At 42.8% G+C, this 19603-nt stretch overlaps 1 protein-coding gene across 3 annotated transcripts in view; it reads right to left on the minus strand.

The window, feature by feature from the left end:
• The window catches only part of SYBU (syntabulin), a 72912-nt gene extending 54152 nt beyond the window's left edge, over positions 1 to 18760 (minus strand). The window contains exons 1-3 of one of the 3 annotated variants that reach the window (XM_021688754.1): positions 18724 to 18760; positions 17434 to 17514; positions 15490 to 15694 (exon numbers count right to left, since the gene is read on the minus strand). In XM_021688754.1, coding sequence (XP_021544429.1) covers positions 15490 to 15694; positions 17434 to 17457 — 229 coding nt within the window. In that variant the 5' untranslated portion in view covers positions 17458 to 17514; positions 18724 to 18760. Of the gene's footprint in view, positions 1 to 15489; positions 15695 to 17433; positions 17577 to 18723 lie in introns of those variants that run through there. The other 2 variants (XM_021688755.1, XM_044914283.1) reach the window with 2 other exon arrangements.
• Positions 18761 to 19603: the final 843 nt, after the last annotated feature.

Raw genomic sequence — 19603 nt, forward strand, 5'->3', positions numbered from 1 at the left:
CGTGGAATGTATATCAAAGTGGAATTACTAAGCCTTCAAAGAAGTTTGAGACAACTTAAATTCTTATTATTGAATGAGAGTATCCCACTCAGAAAAGTCCTGCCAATATTGAATACTATTTGTTTGCGTTTTTGCCAACTTAATAATGAAAAATATATTTTTGATGTTTTAGTTTGCACATATTTAAGTATTAGTGAGGCTTAATGTCTTTCATAGGTTTGCTGGCCTTTTTTGCTTATTCTATGAACTGTTAGTTTGACAATTTTTCTACTAAGATATTAAGGATTTCTTATCTATCTATAAGAAATCCTTATATATGAAAAGCATTATATTTCACTGAGGTTGTTTGTTTTTAATTTATAATGTTTTGACTTTTTTTATGTTTTTTTATGTTTTGACATTTAACCCTTTTTCTATTTCTAGTTGTCAAATCTCTCCATATTTTCCTTTATGATTTCTTCCAATGTTTTAATACTTAGAATATCCTTCACTCTAAAATCAATTAAATATTTACTTACACTTTCTTCTAGATATTTATAGTTTCACTCTTCATATAAATTTAATCCATCTCAGGCGCCTGGGTGGCTCAAATGGTTAAGTAGCTGCCTTCCGCTCAGGTCATGATCTCCAGGTCCTGGGATCGAGCCCCTCATCAGGCTCCCAGCTGAGCAGGGAGCCTGCTTCTCCCTCTCCCTCTGCCTGCTGCTCCCCCTGCTTGTGCTCTCTCTCTCTCTCTCTGTCTCTGTCTCTCTCGCAAATGAATAAATAAATACAATCTAAATAAATAAATAAATTTAATCCATCTGGAATTCATTTTAAAATGCAGTGTGAGGTTAAATACTAACTTTATTATTTTTTTTAATTTTAAGAAATCTATTCTTTCCACATTACTTTGCAATGCTTTGATAAAATTTTGAAAACAATGAATAGTTTTTGCAAAGTGAATATATATATGCTTTTGTGTATATATACATTAAAAATCCACATTTTAAAATATTAAGGTTGGGGGCGCCTGGGTGGCTCAGATGGTTAAGCGTCTGCCTTCGGCTCGGGTCATGATCCTGGAGTTCCGGGATCGAGTCCCGCATCGGGCTCCCTGCTCGGCGGGAAGTCTGCTTCTCCCTCTGACCCTCCTCCCTCTCCTGCTCTCTGTCTCTCGTTCTCTCTCTCTCAAATAAATAAATAAAATCTTTAAAATATTAAGGTTGCCCAAAGTGTGTGTGTGTGTGCGTGTGTGTATTACATAATTTCCTTATACTTAACTTAGGTGCCTACCAACCAGTGTCATCAAACTTTTGGTGGCAATTATGATGACCAAGTCTCCACTTCAACATCCTTGCACCAATTACATACAAGAATAAAACACGAGGTTCTAAAGATTACAAATACAATATTTCTTCAAAGTCCAAGAAACATTTCTAAAACTTCTGGTTCATTTTTGAATTTAGATCTCAGAGCTCATTTGTTTTCCAAAATGCTGAACTAAACAATTCCAGAAGATGTACTTAAAAATAACATCATGCAGAAGAAAACGTGGTTTTGTGCCATAATGTCTTGAAACATTCAGTTATGGTTTGATGCTGTTCAGTGTTCAGTTGCATAATTTGGAGGACAAAATCATTGCTATTCTAAGGAAACATTACTTTAAACTATAGGGAAATCTAGTTGATTCTCATGAATGACCAAAGCATATACAGACTACTTATTCAACCATTCAACAAATATTTATTATCTACTATGTGCCAAACACTGGTTTGAGAGTGGTGTTCGTATTCTTTCTGCTCCAGATACTGACATGTCTCAAAACAGTCTGATAGAGACATAAAATGTCACAGCTTAAACTCATGGCTAATCTGAATCCTGTGAAATTCTTACCACAAGCCATTCAAATGCACTGAAAGGATGTAGGTAAAATAGAAAAGTGATGTTTATTAGTAGCTATCATTTAACACTAATTTTTATTTTTTTTAATTTTTTAAAAATTTTATTTTAAAGATGTTATTTATTTATTTAAGAGAGAGGGAGAGAAACAGCATTAGAGGGGAGAGGGTCAGAGGGAGAAGCAGGCTCCCCACTGAGCTGGGAGCCCCAGGCGGGACTCGATCCCAGGACTCTGGGATCATGACCTGAGCCAAAGGCAGTCGCTTAACCAACTGAGCCACCCAGCCATCCAACACTAATTTTTAATAATATCTTATTTTATAGGTGAGACAACTGAGGCTCAGAGAGGTTAAGGATTCCACAATCACATAGCTACTAAGTAACTGACTCAAGATTCAAACTCAGGTTTGCCTGACTCTAAAGTCCTTTTTTTTCACCACTGCAAGCTAGTTTCTTTCTAAAATTTTCTACCTATGTTTGTTCCAAGAGGAAACACCAGCAATTCTGGAATGGCTCAAATTAAAAACAGACAAAGGAAGCTGTTAGAAAGAAGCCATCCCATAATAAACAGGCCACAAAAATTTGAGGCAAGAAATTCTAGCTGGTTCTAGTTTTCCAATATTCTTGCTTCAACACAGTAACCATATAATGCTTGCCATTTAGAAAATTTTGTATTCTAGGTTTTGAACAGGAAAATTTGAACTTCTTACCCTTTACCTAATTTTAGCATCTTTTTGGAGCGAGAATTTACAAGTCTACAAGGCTCTATGCTAATTTTGCTTCAGTATTGTGCAATGTGACACTACCCAATAGCCCATGTTGAAGTGCAAGAAGCCTATCCATCCATCTGTCCATTCATCCAACCATCCATCCATCCATCCACCCCACCTGCCCCCCACCCATCAATTCTTTCCACAAATAATTACTAATTTCTTATTATGTACCAGATAGCCTTCTAGATATTAGGGATATTATGATGATCAAGACTCCCTAAGAGCCTTGTCTTGAAGAAGTTTACATTCTGGTGGTGGAAAGAGACAGTTAATAAGCAAGTAAAACAAGAAATACATACAGAAGATATTTGATTGTGATGTACTATTAATGAAACAAACTGGGTGATATTATATAGACTAGCTAGGTGGGAGGTGGGAAGGTACTTCTTCAGACAGGTTGTCATGGAAGGCCCTAAGGAGGTAATCTGAGCTGAGACCAAAAAAATGAGAAGGAACTGATCATGGAAAAGGCAAGGAAAAGAACTTCAGGCAGAGGGAACAACAAGGAGTTTGGTGCATTGAGGAAACTGAAAGGAGGCTGGGAAGGCTGAGAGGGAGAGAGGACTGATGATGAAGCTGAAGGGACATAGACGCCCAAGCACATGCAGGACCTTAGACCAGGAATCCTAAGTTTATGTTAAGCACGATGGAAGCCATAATGTGCATTAAGCAGATGACAACAATTTGGTTTGTGGAGAACAGACTGTAGTAGTGACAGTATATCTGGCTAATATTTACTGAGTGCCTACTGAGTACCAGGCATGTTCTAGACACTTAACACAAGTCTTAATTAACGGAGTCTAATACCCCCTCGGGATGGGCACTAGTATCATCTTGCTTTGCAGAGGGCATATAAAACTAGTACTCACGTTTATGCCACCCGCCTGAGGTGGCAGTAAGTGGTAGAGCCATGATAAGAATCCAAACAGCCTAACTCCAAAGCTTCCTTCTTAACCGCTATGCTGTAGTTTAGGAATGAACGAGCCGAATAAATGTGCAGAGGCCCCTGCCATTGTGGAAATCAGAGATGACAGTGGTGTGACAGGGAAAACTGAAGAAAGTAGATGGTGGATTTCGGATATACTTCGGAAAAATAATCCAAAGCATTTAACTCATGATAGTGAAAAATAGGAAGAGATCAAGGATGTCTTTAAGGTTTCTTGCATAAGCAACTGGCCCATGGTGGTCATTTCTGAGTTGGAAAAAAATGGGTTTATGAGTGTGTGGGGGCTGAAGCCAAGAATTCTGTTTTTGAGGGGCGCCTGGCTGGCTCAGTCAGTTAAGTGACTGACTCTTGACTTTAGTTCAGGTCATGATCTCGGGGTTGTAAGACCAAGCCCCGCATCAGGCTCTGTGCTGAGTGTGGACTCTGCTTGAGATTCTCTCTCTCTCTCTCTCTCTGCCCTTCCCCCACCTCACGCTCTCTAAAAAAATTGTTTTTGATATGTTAAATTTGAAGCACAAATTAACAATGACCTTGAAGATATCAAGTAGGCAGTTGGATATGAGAGATGGAAGCTCAGGGTACAGGCTGGGAACATCACCAACCGACAGCTGAGCAATTTAAAGATGGCTGTCCTTGGGGAGGACAGGAGGAAGAGAGGGTAATGTGACACTGTGGGGACAGGGAGAGCGTGGGAGCCAGCAACGGTGCCCAAGGAGTGACTTCAGAAGCAGGAGGAACCTCTAAGGGTTGGGGCCACAGAAGCTGAGGAGGAAAATCCTTCCTAAGGTACGGGCCTGTTCAATTGTGTTGAGTGTGCTGAGAAGTCAAGGGAAATGAGGGCAGACAAGAGAAAGATCTGCCAGTTTGGTCACCCACATGCTTGACAAGGGCAAATGATGGAGTTTTGCTGTGAAGAGAAGCTGAGAAACATGATGGCAGGCACAAGGAGATGAGAGGTCAAAGGCAGCTTATTTTCTTTTAAGGGTATGTATACACGAGTGATTGCATGTGTGATCTGATGGAAATGAGCTGGGGAAGGAATGCAAATGAAGCCCTTCCACCAAGGCTTGTCACCTGCATATATAAAAATGGAGAGAGGAGTAATTATTTAAGGAATGTCTCCCTGGTTTCTTGGAGACAAAATAATCATCTCACATGTAAACATTCCCAGGATTTCTGAGCTATTTTGGAGCTTTGAGTGCTCTCATACGTCATTTTGGCATAGGCCTCAGCAGTAGAGGAAGATGAAGTGAAGGGAAGTAAGTCTCCATTTCTTCATAGGACTCATGCTCTCTTGGAAACAAAGGCCTCTATTTGTGGTGTTTTTGTTTGTTTGTTTGTTTGTTTTTTTTACCAAGCTTCAAGTTGTTTGATTTGTGTTAGCAGCCAGAGGGGAAGGAATTTGGAGAGGAAAACATCTTGGTCTACCTAGTGAATGTAGTGTGAGGAAAGAATCTCTGGGGGAGTTCTGGTGAGGGAGGAGCTGGTGTGGAAACTGGGGAAGAGGGTGGCTGTGTCTCTGCCCCAAGACAGGTGCGCCTGGCGGGGGCTGTGGGGAGGGAATCTGTCCCGCAAGCTTCCATTTCTCTTGCTCCATCCTTTGTAAGGTTATGATCTTTCCAAAATAGGCATGATACTAATACATCTGGCCTTCTCTCTCCTTAGCAATATGAATTTACCTGCAATTTCTAAGCCACGCCTTCTTAAAGACTCAGTTATTTATTTATTTATTTATGAAGTTCCTTGGTTGGAGAAGATGGGAGAGAGGGAGATGGGGAGACGGAAGGAGAACTGGAAGGATCAGAAGGAAAGAGGAGAGAGACAAAGACACAGACCAAGAAGCTATCTTGTAATCTCTTGAAAACTTTATAACAAGGACACTGCAAACCACTCTACGGACACTTGAACTAGTTAGCTGTCTTGTAGCAATGTAAATATTTTCCCTTCTGTTCTATTTTTCTCACATTGAGAATTTGAACATAGTAATAGTCAAGAAGGAATAAGGGATACAAATGGAAGAAAGTTAAGGAAAAAACAATACTCATAGCTCCTGCAATTGCTACATTTGGGTTTTTTCTATTTGAAAAAAATAATTGTTTTAGGTAATATATGTGTATCATGGTGTTTACTTTGTTTAAAAAAGGGAACAGAGAGAGAGAGAAATATGCTCATCTAACAGTCTAATTCCAGTGATATTCACAAAATAAGATTCTGAATTTTGAAGGTTAGCCCCATAGACAAAACGTCCATCTGCAGAAGAATGGCCGAATACATGATGTCCCTCTCCAGGGTGAAATACGTGCCGTCATCACAACAAGTGAGGGGGCCTCTCTGTGCTGACAAGCAAGGACACGTACAGGTACTACCTGGATACACATTCGTGGAGGGCAAAAGCTCTGTCACGATTGTCCATCTCTCTAGATCAGCTCCTGGGATAGTGCCCTGCCCACAACAGATGTTCAATAAATATTCACTTAAATAAACAGAAAGGATCACAGATCAATACAGCATGATCTCACCTTGGCAAAAAGCAAAACAAAATAAATCCTATAAGTGTGATGACATCCACTCAATGTGTTTGCATATTTTTATTACCTTTGAGTTTAAAAAGATACAATAATCAGCGTTAAAAATATAATCCTCACAAACACCTCAGAATAAATAGAGGGTGGGTTAGGGTCCACAGACTCAAGAATTCTGAGGGTTAGTTTGGTGTCTTCAAGGAATGCTAACTGTAAGAGCACCCACACAAAAGAAGACAGAATAAAGCCTGAGCCAGCCAGGAAAGAGGCGGAGCCCCAGGAAAATTCACACGGGGCAGGGAAAAGCCTGAAGGATGAGTTTCTGCAGGGATGGGGGTGAGTGCTGGATGAGCCCACAGTGAGCACTGGTATGCACTGCAAAACTTGGTCTGGGTTCCCTAAAAAGAGAGGGCCGTCATTCAGACTTACAAATACAGAGAACAAATTGGCGGTAGCCCGAGGGGAGGGCGTGGGGGGATGGGAAAAATGGGTGAAGGGCAGTGGGAGCTATAGGCTTCCAGTTATGGAATGAGCAAGTCACGGGGATAAAAGGTCCGGCACAGGGAATATAATCGGTGGTATTGTAACAGCGCTGCATAGTGACCGATGGTAGCTACACTTGTGAGCATAGCATTAGGTACAGAGTTGCTTAACTACTATGTTGTACGCCTGAAACCAATGTAACATGATATGTCAACCATATGCAAATAAAGATTAAAAAAAGAGAGCAGTCAGCCAGAGGCTGTAACCCCAGGCAGCGGAACCTGGGGCGCTCTGACTGTCCAGCCGTGTGAGGAGCAGCTGGGGCAGGTGTCTCTCTCCTGCTCTGTATCCCCAAAGCAGGAGATGGCCAAGCTGAGCGGCAGGGCACGTGCGGAGCCGTTACTGTACCTGGGGCCCTGCAAAGCCACCTGCCAATACGGGCTTACTCAGCAGCCTTGCATACCTGAAGGGCACCTGGTCTCCCCTTGGTCAGTGGGAGGAGACTGGCGCTTTCTCAATAGCACCCCAGTAGGGTGGGGTGGTGGCTCCTGTCCAGTTGTAGTCCTGGGAAATGTGGGTGTGTGGCTTTGGGCTAAGTTCCTTCTTGACTCCAAACTGGGCAGCTGGTTTTTCTCAGGGCTTGCAAGTGCCAATTTGTGAGTGGAGCATTTTCTGATTTTCCTAGCAAGAGATCTCTCTTCTAGCTACCCACAGCACTGGAGTCATGGTTCTATTATAGAGATTACTCCTTTTGACATTTAGAGACGCTGAACTCTCAAGGACAGGCATGTTTCTTTCATTTAATAAGCCCGTTGAGTTGAGTATCGGGTACTGTTCTACTTGTTTTATTCTCCCAACTACTAACACAGTAGCTGCTCTCAATAAATTTTATTAAATGAATGAAAATACTTATCCTGTTCTCATAATTATGCCTTCTACCAGATTTCAATGAATACTTATTAAGCAACTGCTATATGTCTGGTATAGTTCAGGGAACTATACTGTTCCTGCCTTCATGAGGCTTACAGTCTACTGGGAATTCAGGTAACTATCAAATTTAAAAACCAGGTTGGTCATGTGGTATGACAGAGGAAGCATCAAGGGGCACCTAACCTAACTTTGAAATGTATCCTTCAGCTACGTACCCTGACCTGGCACTTACCTATATTCACATCCAGCCTTTCTTTTCTTCCTATACAGGTCTTTTTGGGTCCACCCAAGTCTTGTTAAAAAGTTAACACTTTTCTATTCTCCCTTAATCTCTCTTTCTCTCTCTCCCTTGTGTGTGTGTATGTCCCCCATGTGTGTGTCTGTCTTTTTTTCTTTCTTGTCTATTTCCCCTCAGCCTAAAAACTTTATCAAAATACCTGTCATTTGATAAATGCCCTATCTTTATTATAAATGCAACACTTGTTTTTTTTATTTTTTGGTGTAGTGGTCAAGGATTTGTTAGTTGTGTATAACACCCAGTGCTCATCACATCACATACCCCCCTTAATGCCCATCACCCACTTACCCCATCCCCCTACCCACCTCCCTATCCACAACCCTCAGCTTGTTTCCCGAGTCAAGAGTCTCTTATGGTTTGGCTCCCTCTCTGATTTCTTCCCAGTTTTTCCTCCTTTCCCATATGATTCTCTGCTCTGTTTCTTATATTCCACATATGGGTGAAACCATATGATAATTGTCTTTCTCTGATTGACTTATTTCACTTAGCATAATCCCTTCCAGTTCCATCCATGTTGATGTAAATGGTAGGTATTCATCCTTTCTATTTCCTCTTTCCCACCCCAGTTAAGTTTGTTTTATAAAGTTGTCTACACTCTATTTAGTCACCTCCCATTCACATCTCAGCTTGATACAGTTTGGATTCCATCCCTATGATTTTCTGGTACTGTTTCTGCCTAAGATCACTGATAACCTGTGGTTTTTTCCTTGAACACTTTTTAGTGCACCCCATCCTTAATCTTGCTGCGACATCAGAAGCTGTTGGCTATTTTCGTCTTGAAACTCTTCCCTTAGGATTAGAGACACTGTCATTCCCGACTCTCCTCCTTTCTCTCTGAACTCTTTCTTGGGTGCCTTGGTTTCCTTTTTCTGTCTACTCTTGCTTTATCTTGGAGGTCTAGCCTTGGGCCTCTAATCTTTCTCCAGGCACTGCCCTTGGGTAATATTACCAACTCCCTGGACTTGAGCTACCAAAATCTCTGACTTCTCTTTGGAGCTCCAGACCTTTCTTTTTATCTCAAATGCAACACAGCTTAATCTGAGCTCCTTGACCTGACTCAGTGTCCTTCTCCCCAGCCCTGTTGCTCCATTTGTGTTCATCCAGTGGAGAAATTTAGATATAACTCTTTCCTGCCCCTTCTCCTTGCAACTGGTGACTAAGACCCATATGTTCTAGCCCCCAAATCCCCTCCCATATCATTTTATGGTCTTTAACTAGACTGCCACAATGGCCTTCAAACCAGGCAGGGACCTTGCCATCATGCCTGCTTCCTTCCATCTACTGTCCAACACATAATCAGAAAGATTTTTCTAAATTCTAAATCTAGTCACAACTCCTTCTTGCTGAAAACCCTTCCATGACTCTGCAAGATCTTTAGGAATTGCAAAATGGCAGCCCATGAGCCACATTCGGCTATTTATGCATGGTACTTAGCTGGCAGAGTTAGTAAAAAACCTGAATTTTTAAAATTTTGAATATTGCTAGAAGGAGCACATGCTGTCCAGTTCCAAAGTCCCCTCTTTTGTCATCTATCCAGATGGCCTCACTCTCCATATTACTAGTCTAGTTTCTGTACAGATCCTTGATCTCATGGATTGGGTTAGCACAACATATAAAACCTTTGCTGATGTGGTCTGGCCTACCTTGCTAATCTCATTTCATGCTTTTAACTCAGGTCTATGATGTCAAGGCTCACGTTTATCCACTACACCACACTAATTAATGTTACTTCTTTGAATGCTTGGGTTTATGAAATGTGAGAGGCCAGTGTTGATAATAAATGGAGCAATAAACTCAAACTATAAGGAAGAAGTGTGTGTAGTGTGGCCATAGATGAAAGGGACAGGGAGACAAAACAGGTGAGTAAAGGTAGTCGTGTGGGAATCGCATCTAAAGATGTGTTATCCCACTTATTTTTTGGCACCAGGCTTAAGGCAGTAATTGATTTTTCAGTCTCTATGTTTTATTCATTCTCATGGCTTTAGCACAATTCTGATCCTCAGCAGGCATTTAATAAATGTTTACTGGATACTACATTTTTGTGGAAGCTTGCAAAAGGGCCAATTTCCTGTTACTCCCAGGCTACAGTTCCTCTTTTTTCTTTTTCAGTGAGTCCACTGGGTATTCACCAAGAGTGGACCCAGTACACCTGCTTCCAGTGTACCCCGAATCATCCTAACACCAAAGAGAGTAAATGCAAAAGAGAAGTATGCTAGGGATGGCAAATCCAGAGAGAGAGAGGATTATATAGGAAAATAAAGGAAGAAAATGCTTTCTCCTCCCCTTTTACTTGTCTACCACTTGGACACAAGTTACACCAATAATGTAGATATAAAGAATATTAATGCTAAGACTAATGACATGGGAATTGTAAATACAGGGTGAGAAGCTATTATTTCCAGGGAATATGGAGGTAATTTCCTTGCCCCAGGCCATGAGTTTAAACACCTTGGCTGGCCATCACTTCTATCATCTTTGATCTTTCTTCATCTTGTGATGCCGCTGGGGCATACCCTTCACAACCCTCATCCCAAATTCCCAAACCCACACAGGCCACTGAGGCTCAGACTTCATGAGGCACAAGAGTCATCTGGAGTGCCTATAAAATACAGATTCCTGGGTCCTCCCATTCTGTGATAATAGGTTAGGGTGGGGCCAAGGTATCTGCATTTTAAACAAGTTTTCCTGAGGATTCAAAAGTAGACGAACACCATTCTCTGAAATTGAGAAACAATTCAGATTATTTTAGGACAATCTTAGTATTTTAGAACATAAAAGATTTTCATGTTAAGTACCATAATCTGCTCTCAGGCATGGTCCAATTCCATCATGATTACCATTCACTGTCCCTGCTGCTAAGTATTTGTTATTAAATGGCAAAAAATTTTGCTCTTGCCCTCTTAACTGCAGTCACCACATCCTCCACAAAGAAATATTGCCCATGTATCCTTCATTTGTAACCCATATCATTAGGTACTTATTTCTGTGGCTGAGGCAGCTAAGCACTTGAAATATATATTACACAACAGTGCAGGGGTCCCCTACTCATTAAAATGATACTAAAGTCTTAGGGTTTTTTGTTTTTTTTTTCTTCACAGCAGGTTGGCAATCATTCAATTATAGTGTAATTCAGTATTACAGCTCACTTTAGTTGAAGCAGTTCATCTCCATTCTGATTATTATGTTCAAAGGTTTACTCTATCCAGATGCCAAGTTTTCGCAACTGGACAAAAGCAAAGAGGAAATATTTCTGTTTGGCAAGGCCTGGCAAATTTTTGGAGGTACTGTCATGTCGCAGCAGGGCACTGGTCAGGTTGTAATTTGCCTTAATTATTCTTCCCACAAACAGCAACAATGATTACCTCTAGGTCACTGGCACTCTAAGAAGGATTTCTTCCCAGCCACTGTAAAACCCAAAATACTTTCCACAAACACCTTGCTCAGGATTCAACTGCAGAGAATCGTAGAATCTGACCAGTTAGTGTATTGACCCGGTACATGTGTTTAATGGGTTAAGTCACAAACTTGCCTATGTATCTGTGTGTGCACGTTAGCAACATAGAAATAACTCTGAAAAATCACTGGTGTCCCATAAAAGCACCAGTGTTATCTACCCATAATTCATTCCACCTGCCATGTTTACAAGGCACCCCAAGGAGAACTAGAGTAAAACCCAGCAATCCATCTGCCTCCCAGCTGCAACGGGTAATTATTACCTCAGCTAAGGAGGGAGGAATGCACAGCATGCTGCTAACCATGTCAGGTGACTGATGGAGGGGACTGACTGACTTATCCAGGTCCTGGGCTTTTCCAAGAGTGGCTGGAGTCACGGTAGAATGACAAACAGAATTCACTACCAACAAAGAGAGGGGAGAAGAATGGACAAGAGGACTAATTCAATGGGCCACACCCAGGACACAAATCACAAATATGGGTTTGATCACTTCTCATGGCGTGTTAAAACAAGAAACAAGGGGGCAGGAGGGTTGGGGGAAGGAAGATGCAGTGTTGGTATTCTGAGCCACTGGTTACAAAAACTGTTTAAAAATGAAAGTTGGGGGGGGCGCACCTGGGTGCGTCAGTCGTTTAAGTGTCCAACTTTCTGAATTCGGTTCAGGTCAGGATCACAGGGTTGTGGGATGGAGCCCTGTAGTGGGCTCCGCGCTCAGCGGGCAGTCTGCTTGAAATTCTTTCCTTCTCCCTCTGCCCCTCCCCTCTGTTCGCTCTCTCTCTCCCCCTCTCTCTAAAAATAAATAAGTAAACTTAAAAAATAAAATAAAGAGGGGACATGAAAGCATGTTTTGTTTCTACTGACTTACTGTTAACTGTACTTCCTTATGTATTATTCTTTTTTTTTAACTTTAGTTAATATTTACCAAGAATATATAATATTTTACTTGCCATGCGCACAGAATAGGGCCTGGCTTCCAATACCATATAAACTTAACTGTGCCCAATAAAGGTCACAGTGACTAAGACTAAATACAAACTGTAAAGGATAGACTGTTTTATCAGGAGAATGATGTCGGAGTACAAAACGTACGTGCCGATGAAGTGCACAAAACACAGGGATATCTTCAAAGAAATCTGTTAATAAGAAGCTATTAAAAGAAACGCTCTTTGGGGATACACCCCAAATGAATTGCAAAAGGTCACACACAACTCCTTTCTCTGAAATGAGGGAGATACAACATACAAATTAGCATATAGAATATCAAGTCATTAAATGTTCCTTGTCAAGACTCCCCAGGGAAAATAAGGGGAAGGCAGTGAAGTGGGGGAAGGAATGGAGAGAGTAGGCAAAAATGGACCGGTCACTTTGAAAATACACAATTCCTGGTCTTTGAATTTCACAGATCAGTAAAATTAAAAGAAAAACATAAGGGAGATGTGGAGAACACGCAGAATTGTCATTTGTGTTGCTCAAGTTTAACCACCATCCACCATCCTGACTTTTGCTATAACATTATAAAATAAAAATATAATATAATATAATATAATATAATATAATATAAAGGATAAGAAAGCCAGACTCTCAAAGTAAAGGATAATTCTTTATATTACGTAAATTTAATTTCATGTAAACTCACATCCTTCTTCTAAAAACTGAGTATCTGAGAACATACGATGCTCTTCACAATTAATGCCTTTGATACAAATTTGGGGAAAGAGTCTCCAGTTTGCAGTTGTGAAAATGTAATATTCAAATTAAATTGCATCATGTTCCTCCATAATTTCACTACCTGATTGTAAGACTCCCCCTAACTCTGCATGTCTCCTTTTGCATTAGTGAACATGATGATTTATAAAGAACACAAGCTAGTGCAGAATGATCACTGTAAGGCTATGAAGCTACAGAAGATCTCTAAATTATTTTAGTTTAATCCTAGCAGAGGATGGCATTTTTAATGTGTGCATGTGCCTTGGTCTCTAACTTAAATGCCACGATTAAGCAGCCAACACATACTCTCACCTCAGTGTTAAAGTGGCTGGATTAAAACCAGCTATTTCCCCCTGCTGGTTGGACATGTCGTACATTCTCTACCTCACTGCCTACAGCTTTAATGTACCCCATAGTCCCAAAACCATTTATTTCCCATCCACCAACTGACCTCCTAAAGCATCATTAACACGCCCCCAAAGGGGGTTCCTGTCAATTTTAGTCAGCGCAGTACTCAAAGCTGTCGTGGGGTCTGGGGGGTGCTCCGTAGGAAAGGAAGGCAAAGAAGGAAAGGCACTGACCCAAACCTTGGGGAAGTACCAACACAGAAAGATGAGGCCTAGGAACAGAGGGACTCCTATCTGGAGACTGGATGCAAGGCTAAAGATGGAAAGACAGGTTTATGGACGTCCATAATTAGATGCTTCTGCCACTCAATTCTCAGCTAGTTAATGGCAGAAGGATCAATATCTACTTTCGATTTTCATGTACAGCATTATGGCCTTAGTGGGAGACAGGTCTCCCGGGAAGGAGAGATCATCCAGGAATGGGTCTTGGAAAGAGTGAGTCACAACCAAAATTAATAATTTTATTGGTTTGCCTAATGTATTTTCTAAAGTATATGTGGAGTTTTTCTTTTGTTTTGACCATCTTTTTTTTTTTTCCTTCTAACACTACTCACCTTGAAGTCAGTCACAGAGAAAATGACTAAGTGGAGAAAATATCGGGAATAAATGTGGAATGGAGTTATGTTAACAAAGCATGTCAGTTTGAAATGATATCCCCTGGGTTCATCCACACTCAAACAGAGCGATTCCTGAGCTCCAAAATGGAGTTAAAGCAAACAGCACTGCCTTCAGCAAACATGTTTCCAGGTTCTAGCTATCTTTGTGTTTTCTTCTTGCAAGAGTATCAAGCAAACCATCAGTGGGTCTCCATTTTAAACTAGATTCATATAATCCAAATGGCAAGAAACAAACTTAAAAATATAATATTTTGATAGAATTTTTTTTTTCAGAATCAAGCAGAAAATTTGAGGCTTTACAGAGAAAAATAATTAGCAGCATAGTATTTCTAATGTGTAATTTATGCATGGGATAGTTATTCCATGAAATTATGTAAGAAATCCAAAGCTGCACTTAAAAGAACCCTGAAAAATATATTGATACTAAAAATAATGGAATATTGTATCCTGCTAAATTAGGAAATTAATCACAGCATCTTGATTCACATGTCCCTTCGCATACATGCATTAACCTTCTAATTACATTTTCCCTAAATAAGCCCTAAAAATTATCCACTATGAAACATTCTTCATTACTCACAAGACAGTCACTCTTTTAAATTTTACCCAATTTTCTAATACTTCTCAAAGAATACAAGTCATTCCAAGTCATGTGCTTTAATGGGTTGTAATAGGCTCTGTCTTTGATAATGGTGGCACCTTCAGAAGCTATGAAGAGATTTGTGCCTTTGCCAAATGTGCTCACAACTTTAAGGAAAGTTCCTTAATCGTGTGCCAAAACTGACATCCCTAGTTCATTTTTTTAAGAACCATCACGTATTAAGCGCCTCTATAAGTCAGGCACTGTACTAGGAGTACCTTTAGGTCTCATTCAACACTACAGCAACTGTATAAGGTAGGTGTTATCATACCATTTTATGGATGTAACAACTGAGGCTGAAGGAGGTTAAGCCACTTGCCCAAGGTCTTTCAGCTTGTAAAGGCGAAAAGGTCGGGGGGTGCCAGCTCAGGTGTGGCGGATTACAAAGCCTGTGCTCTTTTCCTCTAAATGACAAGGTCAGGCTCGCCCTGGGAGATAAGCCTCCTTGATCCTGACCTCATTCATTAGTTGTTTTGTCTTCGGGGATTCTATAATCAGAAGTACACAGGTTTATAAAGGTTGCTATTATAAAAATGCAAGCTAACACATTTCCCAGATTTAACAAAGGAATCGTTTTCTAAACAGTCATAGAAACAAAAGTTAGATTTCATGTGGTAAATTATAAACTAGAATAACATAAAAAAACAGGTGCAAATTTCCATTAGGATTGAACCACGTGAAGGTCAAAAGGGCCAAAAAGGTGCAACTTCAGACAATTCATCCTAATAGTAGAAGTGTAGATCTAGGCTCTAAAGGGCACACCCTAGTCCATTCACAATGCACCAGCAGAGCACACACTTCGTGACTGTGTGGCTTCCAGGGGTACTATACCTGAGCAGAAGCTGTTGCTGCTTATGGTCCTCGCTGAGCGCCCAGAGCTGCTGGCATTGAACTCTCTGCTCTCTTCCTCAGAGAAGGGAGACTCAGAAGCTGGGGACACTTTGTGCTGTTGCTGGGGCAGATGGGGCCGAAGAATCAAACGGGGAATTCGGCTTCGGGTAATCTCCTTCTCATGATGCTGCACTCTCTGCTCCTTCTCAAAATTGGACATTAAAAAGAAAACAAAAGGAAACTTGTTTCTCCCCTCTTAACTCCTGTTTGTTCCTCTTAACTCCTCCTTTTTGTCCCTCCCTTCCTAAGAAATCACATTTCTGAATATTGAATCTTTACAGAGCAGTCCTTATCTCAGTAGCTTAAATGAACATCGAAACTCTGCCACCAAGCTAATCCTTCCAATCTACTGAAGAGCACATACTTGAGCATGGGTAAGCGTGTGCACACACACACACACACTTCCACCCATTAGCAGGAAAGCCATTCCATTCACCCATGCGATTCCTAACTCACCTTCCCACTCTGGCTTTTTCTATCACATTCAAGCTTCTGATGCTTCTCTTTATTACTCACAGCACACTCTGGCTTATTACTTGATTTCCTCTAGACTTCCATTTTGCTTTCCCTGAATTAGCTGTGACAATCTGATTTCTGCTTTCCGGTCTGCTCACAAAGTAGAACCCTATACCTGGAACAATTCTTTCCTGATAGATCATGCAGACTTATCTTTCAAATCCCTCCTCTTCCGGCCAGGATCTTAATTATTCATTAATATCCTGGTACACAAGGCTTGTTGCCAACAGAAAAGCAAACAAAAATCCAATACCCAGTAAGATGGCTCCACCTTTTACATCATGTTTAGCTTTTGTTTTCCTTACAGGACACCCAGGAGAAGAGAGTTTTCTCTCTCTCCTTAAAAACACAGCATTAAACACAGAGGGCGATGCCGTGGTTTTAAAAATGCATAGAAAGTAATATTTTGGCAAGGTTTTCTAATTTTTAAAGTGCTTTCCCAACCATTATCCCATTTGACCTTTACAACCCAGGCCACAGAGAAGACACTAACTTAAATCCCTATTTACAGATGAGGAAACTGAGGCTAAAAGCTTAGGCAACAAGGCATATCACCTAGAAGCAGAAAAAGCCTTAAGTCGTGTTTTTCGGGGTCACCACCACCCTGCCTTATTAAAATGGATTCCTAGGAGGAGCTCTTTGCAAAAAACTCACCGCTCCCTCCAACCTCTGCAATTGAAAAAGGCCTTTGGATTGGGTAACAAACACTATTTGGAAACATGACCTCCTGCCCATTTCCACAAGGCTTACCAGGAAGGGCCGCTGCCAAAGTAAACACCTCAGGAGGTCTGCACAGTGCAGGAATTGAAGGGAAAGCCTCAGCTGCGGGGAGCTCCTAAGGTCGCCCAGGCATCCACCCCATCCAGGGCGAAAGCCGCACCCAGCCTCGGATTTGTTCTGCACATCAGTCACCCAGCAGGTATCCCACGTCAGCCACTCTTGGCACACTGCAGACCCTGAACCAATGCTGGGTCGCTGACATGCAGGGGGGCCTTATTTCTCAGTCACCAGAACACCAAATCCTTTTTATTCACATCACACACTGGACATCATTTGAGCCAGATCCCAAATCCCCAATTTCAGGAGATGGATTAACCCTCCAAAGCCAATCTTTTAATCCTCATGTCAACCCCTCAAATCTTTTCCTCCAGTACCATCTTCCCATCTCCTGGGTCTCATCACCTGAGCAAATGCCCCTCTACCCTCCCAGCGTCCCCACCCCCACCTCCCTGTCCCCATTCCCCGCGACTCTAAACGCCACCCCTCCAGCCCTCACCTGGCTCGCCCATTGCCCCGCAGTCTCCCCCCCACCGTTCTCCCGCGCCCACGGACGCTGCCAGCCGCGCCCGCACAACGTGCCCTCCTTACCTTGGTCTCTCGAAGGGGTCCCATCGCTCTGCTGCCCACCGGGTCCCCGCGCCGCCGCTGCCGCCGTCCAGGAGGAGGCACCTGCGGGCACGAGAGCGAGGACACTGCGCTGAGCCGGCGCGGGCTGCGGGCGGCGGCTGCTGCGGGGCCGACACGCCGCCGCCGCCGCCCCCGCCGCCCCCGCCGCCGCTCTCTCCGCTCCGAGGGCGCGCCCGGCCGCCCCGCCCCGGCCGGACACGTGGTGCCGCCGCCGCGGCCCGCCGCCGCTCCCCGGGCGCCGCCGCCTCCCCGCCACCTCCCTCACCTGCCGGACCCCCGGGTAACTCGTCGGGCCCTCCCACCCGGTCTCGCCGCCGGCACTTCCCGCTAGCGCCGCGCGCCCCTCCCTCTCTGCTGAGTCCGACCCCGAGGGGGCAGGCCCGGCCTGCGAGCATCTCCAGCCGGCAAGTGCCGGACCCCTTCTCTTTGGCACCTGGGGTCCGATTTGAAGGAGTTGCACGTCTGATAGGAGAGCGGAGAAAAGCAACGACATCACTGAGGGCCAAAATGGATAAAGTTTTTCCCCCGCGGCCCCTCCCTGCCATCTCGGTTTTAAGTCAACAGACGGCTCCCCACAATTACCTTGCCTGAGAGAGATGGGGCGGGTTCCCCTGCACCCGGACCCCAGCCAAGCCAATGCTGCAGGACTGACACAGCATCTCGTTCAGGGATCTCAAAGGCCGATTCTCCTTGGGGGATTTGCATCAGAAGGGCCAGGAAAAGAACGATGAGGCTGCTTCCCAAGGGCTTAGGGAAGCCAGGCTGTTTTAAGATCCAGGGCAGCCTTTTCTCCATTTCTGCCCTGCAGCGGCTGGGAATGAGCTCCAGGCACACTGCTAGGGGAAGGGCACTACACTTGAACTCCGAAACCTGGGTACAAGGCAGCACTCTACTCCCTCCCAGCTGAGTGCCTTTACCATAAAGTTCTTGACCTCTGTGAACTTCAAGTTTATGCTTGTTAAACTGAGGGAAAATAATAATATTTACCTCAAGGGTACCTGTGAGGATTAAATGGGGAAAACAAAACACCTGTACCCAGTTTATTGAACAGAACTTTACAAGGGGTCGTTAAGTCACATCCAGGTCACCCCTTCAGTATTTGCTGAGGCCTCTTACGTGACAGGCAGAGAAAGCATTTGTGAGGCAGACAAATTTGTTCAAAAAAGCTCAAAAACCCATCCAACTGAGAAGTTAAAATAGAGATCATCAGCTGGGTCATAAGGTTACTTATGACACCTGATATAATCTTACCTATGATGGAACTCAACATATACAACTTAGATGCCCTTCGTTCAGAATTGGAAGATATTCTAAGCAGCAATGTGGACAGGAAACAGTCTGATCCTTACACCCAGCGTTGTACATGGGAGGACTGTAATCCTTGAAAATTGTATTTGAACCACCACCATCCCCATTTGTCCTCCAAACAGCATTTTTCTGCGTCCTCAAATCTCAAATCTAGGAATAAGCAGCGTGAGTCAAGAGAGAGCCTGAAATCAGAGGATTAGTGAAATCAATTTGCCTTTTTCCTATATCCCTAAGGAAATTTTATCCCATACATCTTTATGCCTTTTCAATCTACTTAGAATTCTTAAGCAGTGAGCTTGGTAATCTTAGAATTCTTTATTTGGAGGGAGGGGCGATTAATTCATACTTTCTATACCCACACTGTCTTAGATAAGGACTTCAGGAAAGTGATGGTCCAGGATGATTCCTACAGTCTATTATTTCTAGAATTATGAGCCCAAGGACATATGACACAGGAATGGACTGTTAAGGACCAAAAGGTGCTTCTGACTTACCTACTGAGAACTGAGAATTGAGTCTGGGGGCCTAAGAATAGAAACACCCAGTCAGAACCTCAGAGTTGGGGTGCCTGGGGGGCTCAGTCGTTAAGCGTCTGCCTTTGGCTCAGGTCATGATCCCAGGGTCCTAGGATCGAGCCCTGCTTGGGGCTCCCTGCTCAGCGGGAAGCCTGCTTCTCCCTCTCCCACTCCCTCTGCGTGTGTTCTCTCTTTCACTGTGTCTCTCTCTGTCAAATAAATAAATAAAACCTTACAAAAAAAAAAAAAAAGAACCTCAGAGTCATTCTTGACTTTTTCATCTCCCTCATGTGGCCCCCACATAGCAG

Source organism: Neomonachus schauinslandi, chromosome 4 (assembly GCF_002201575.2).
Source record: "Neomonachus schauinslandi chromosome 4, ASM220157v2, whole genome shotgun sequence".
Taxonomy (NCBI): domain Eukaryota; kingdom Metazoa; phylum Chordata; class Mammalia; order Carnivora; family Phocidae; genus Neomonachus; species Neomonachus schauinslandi.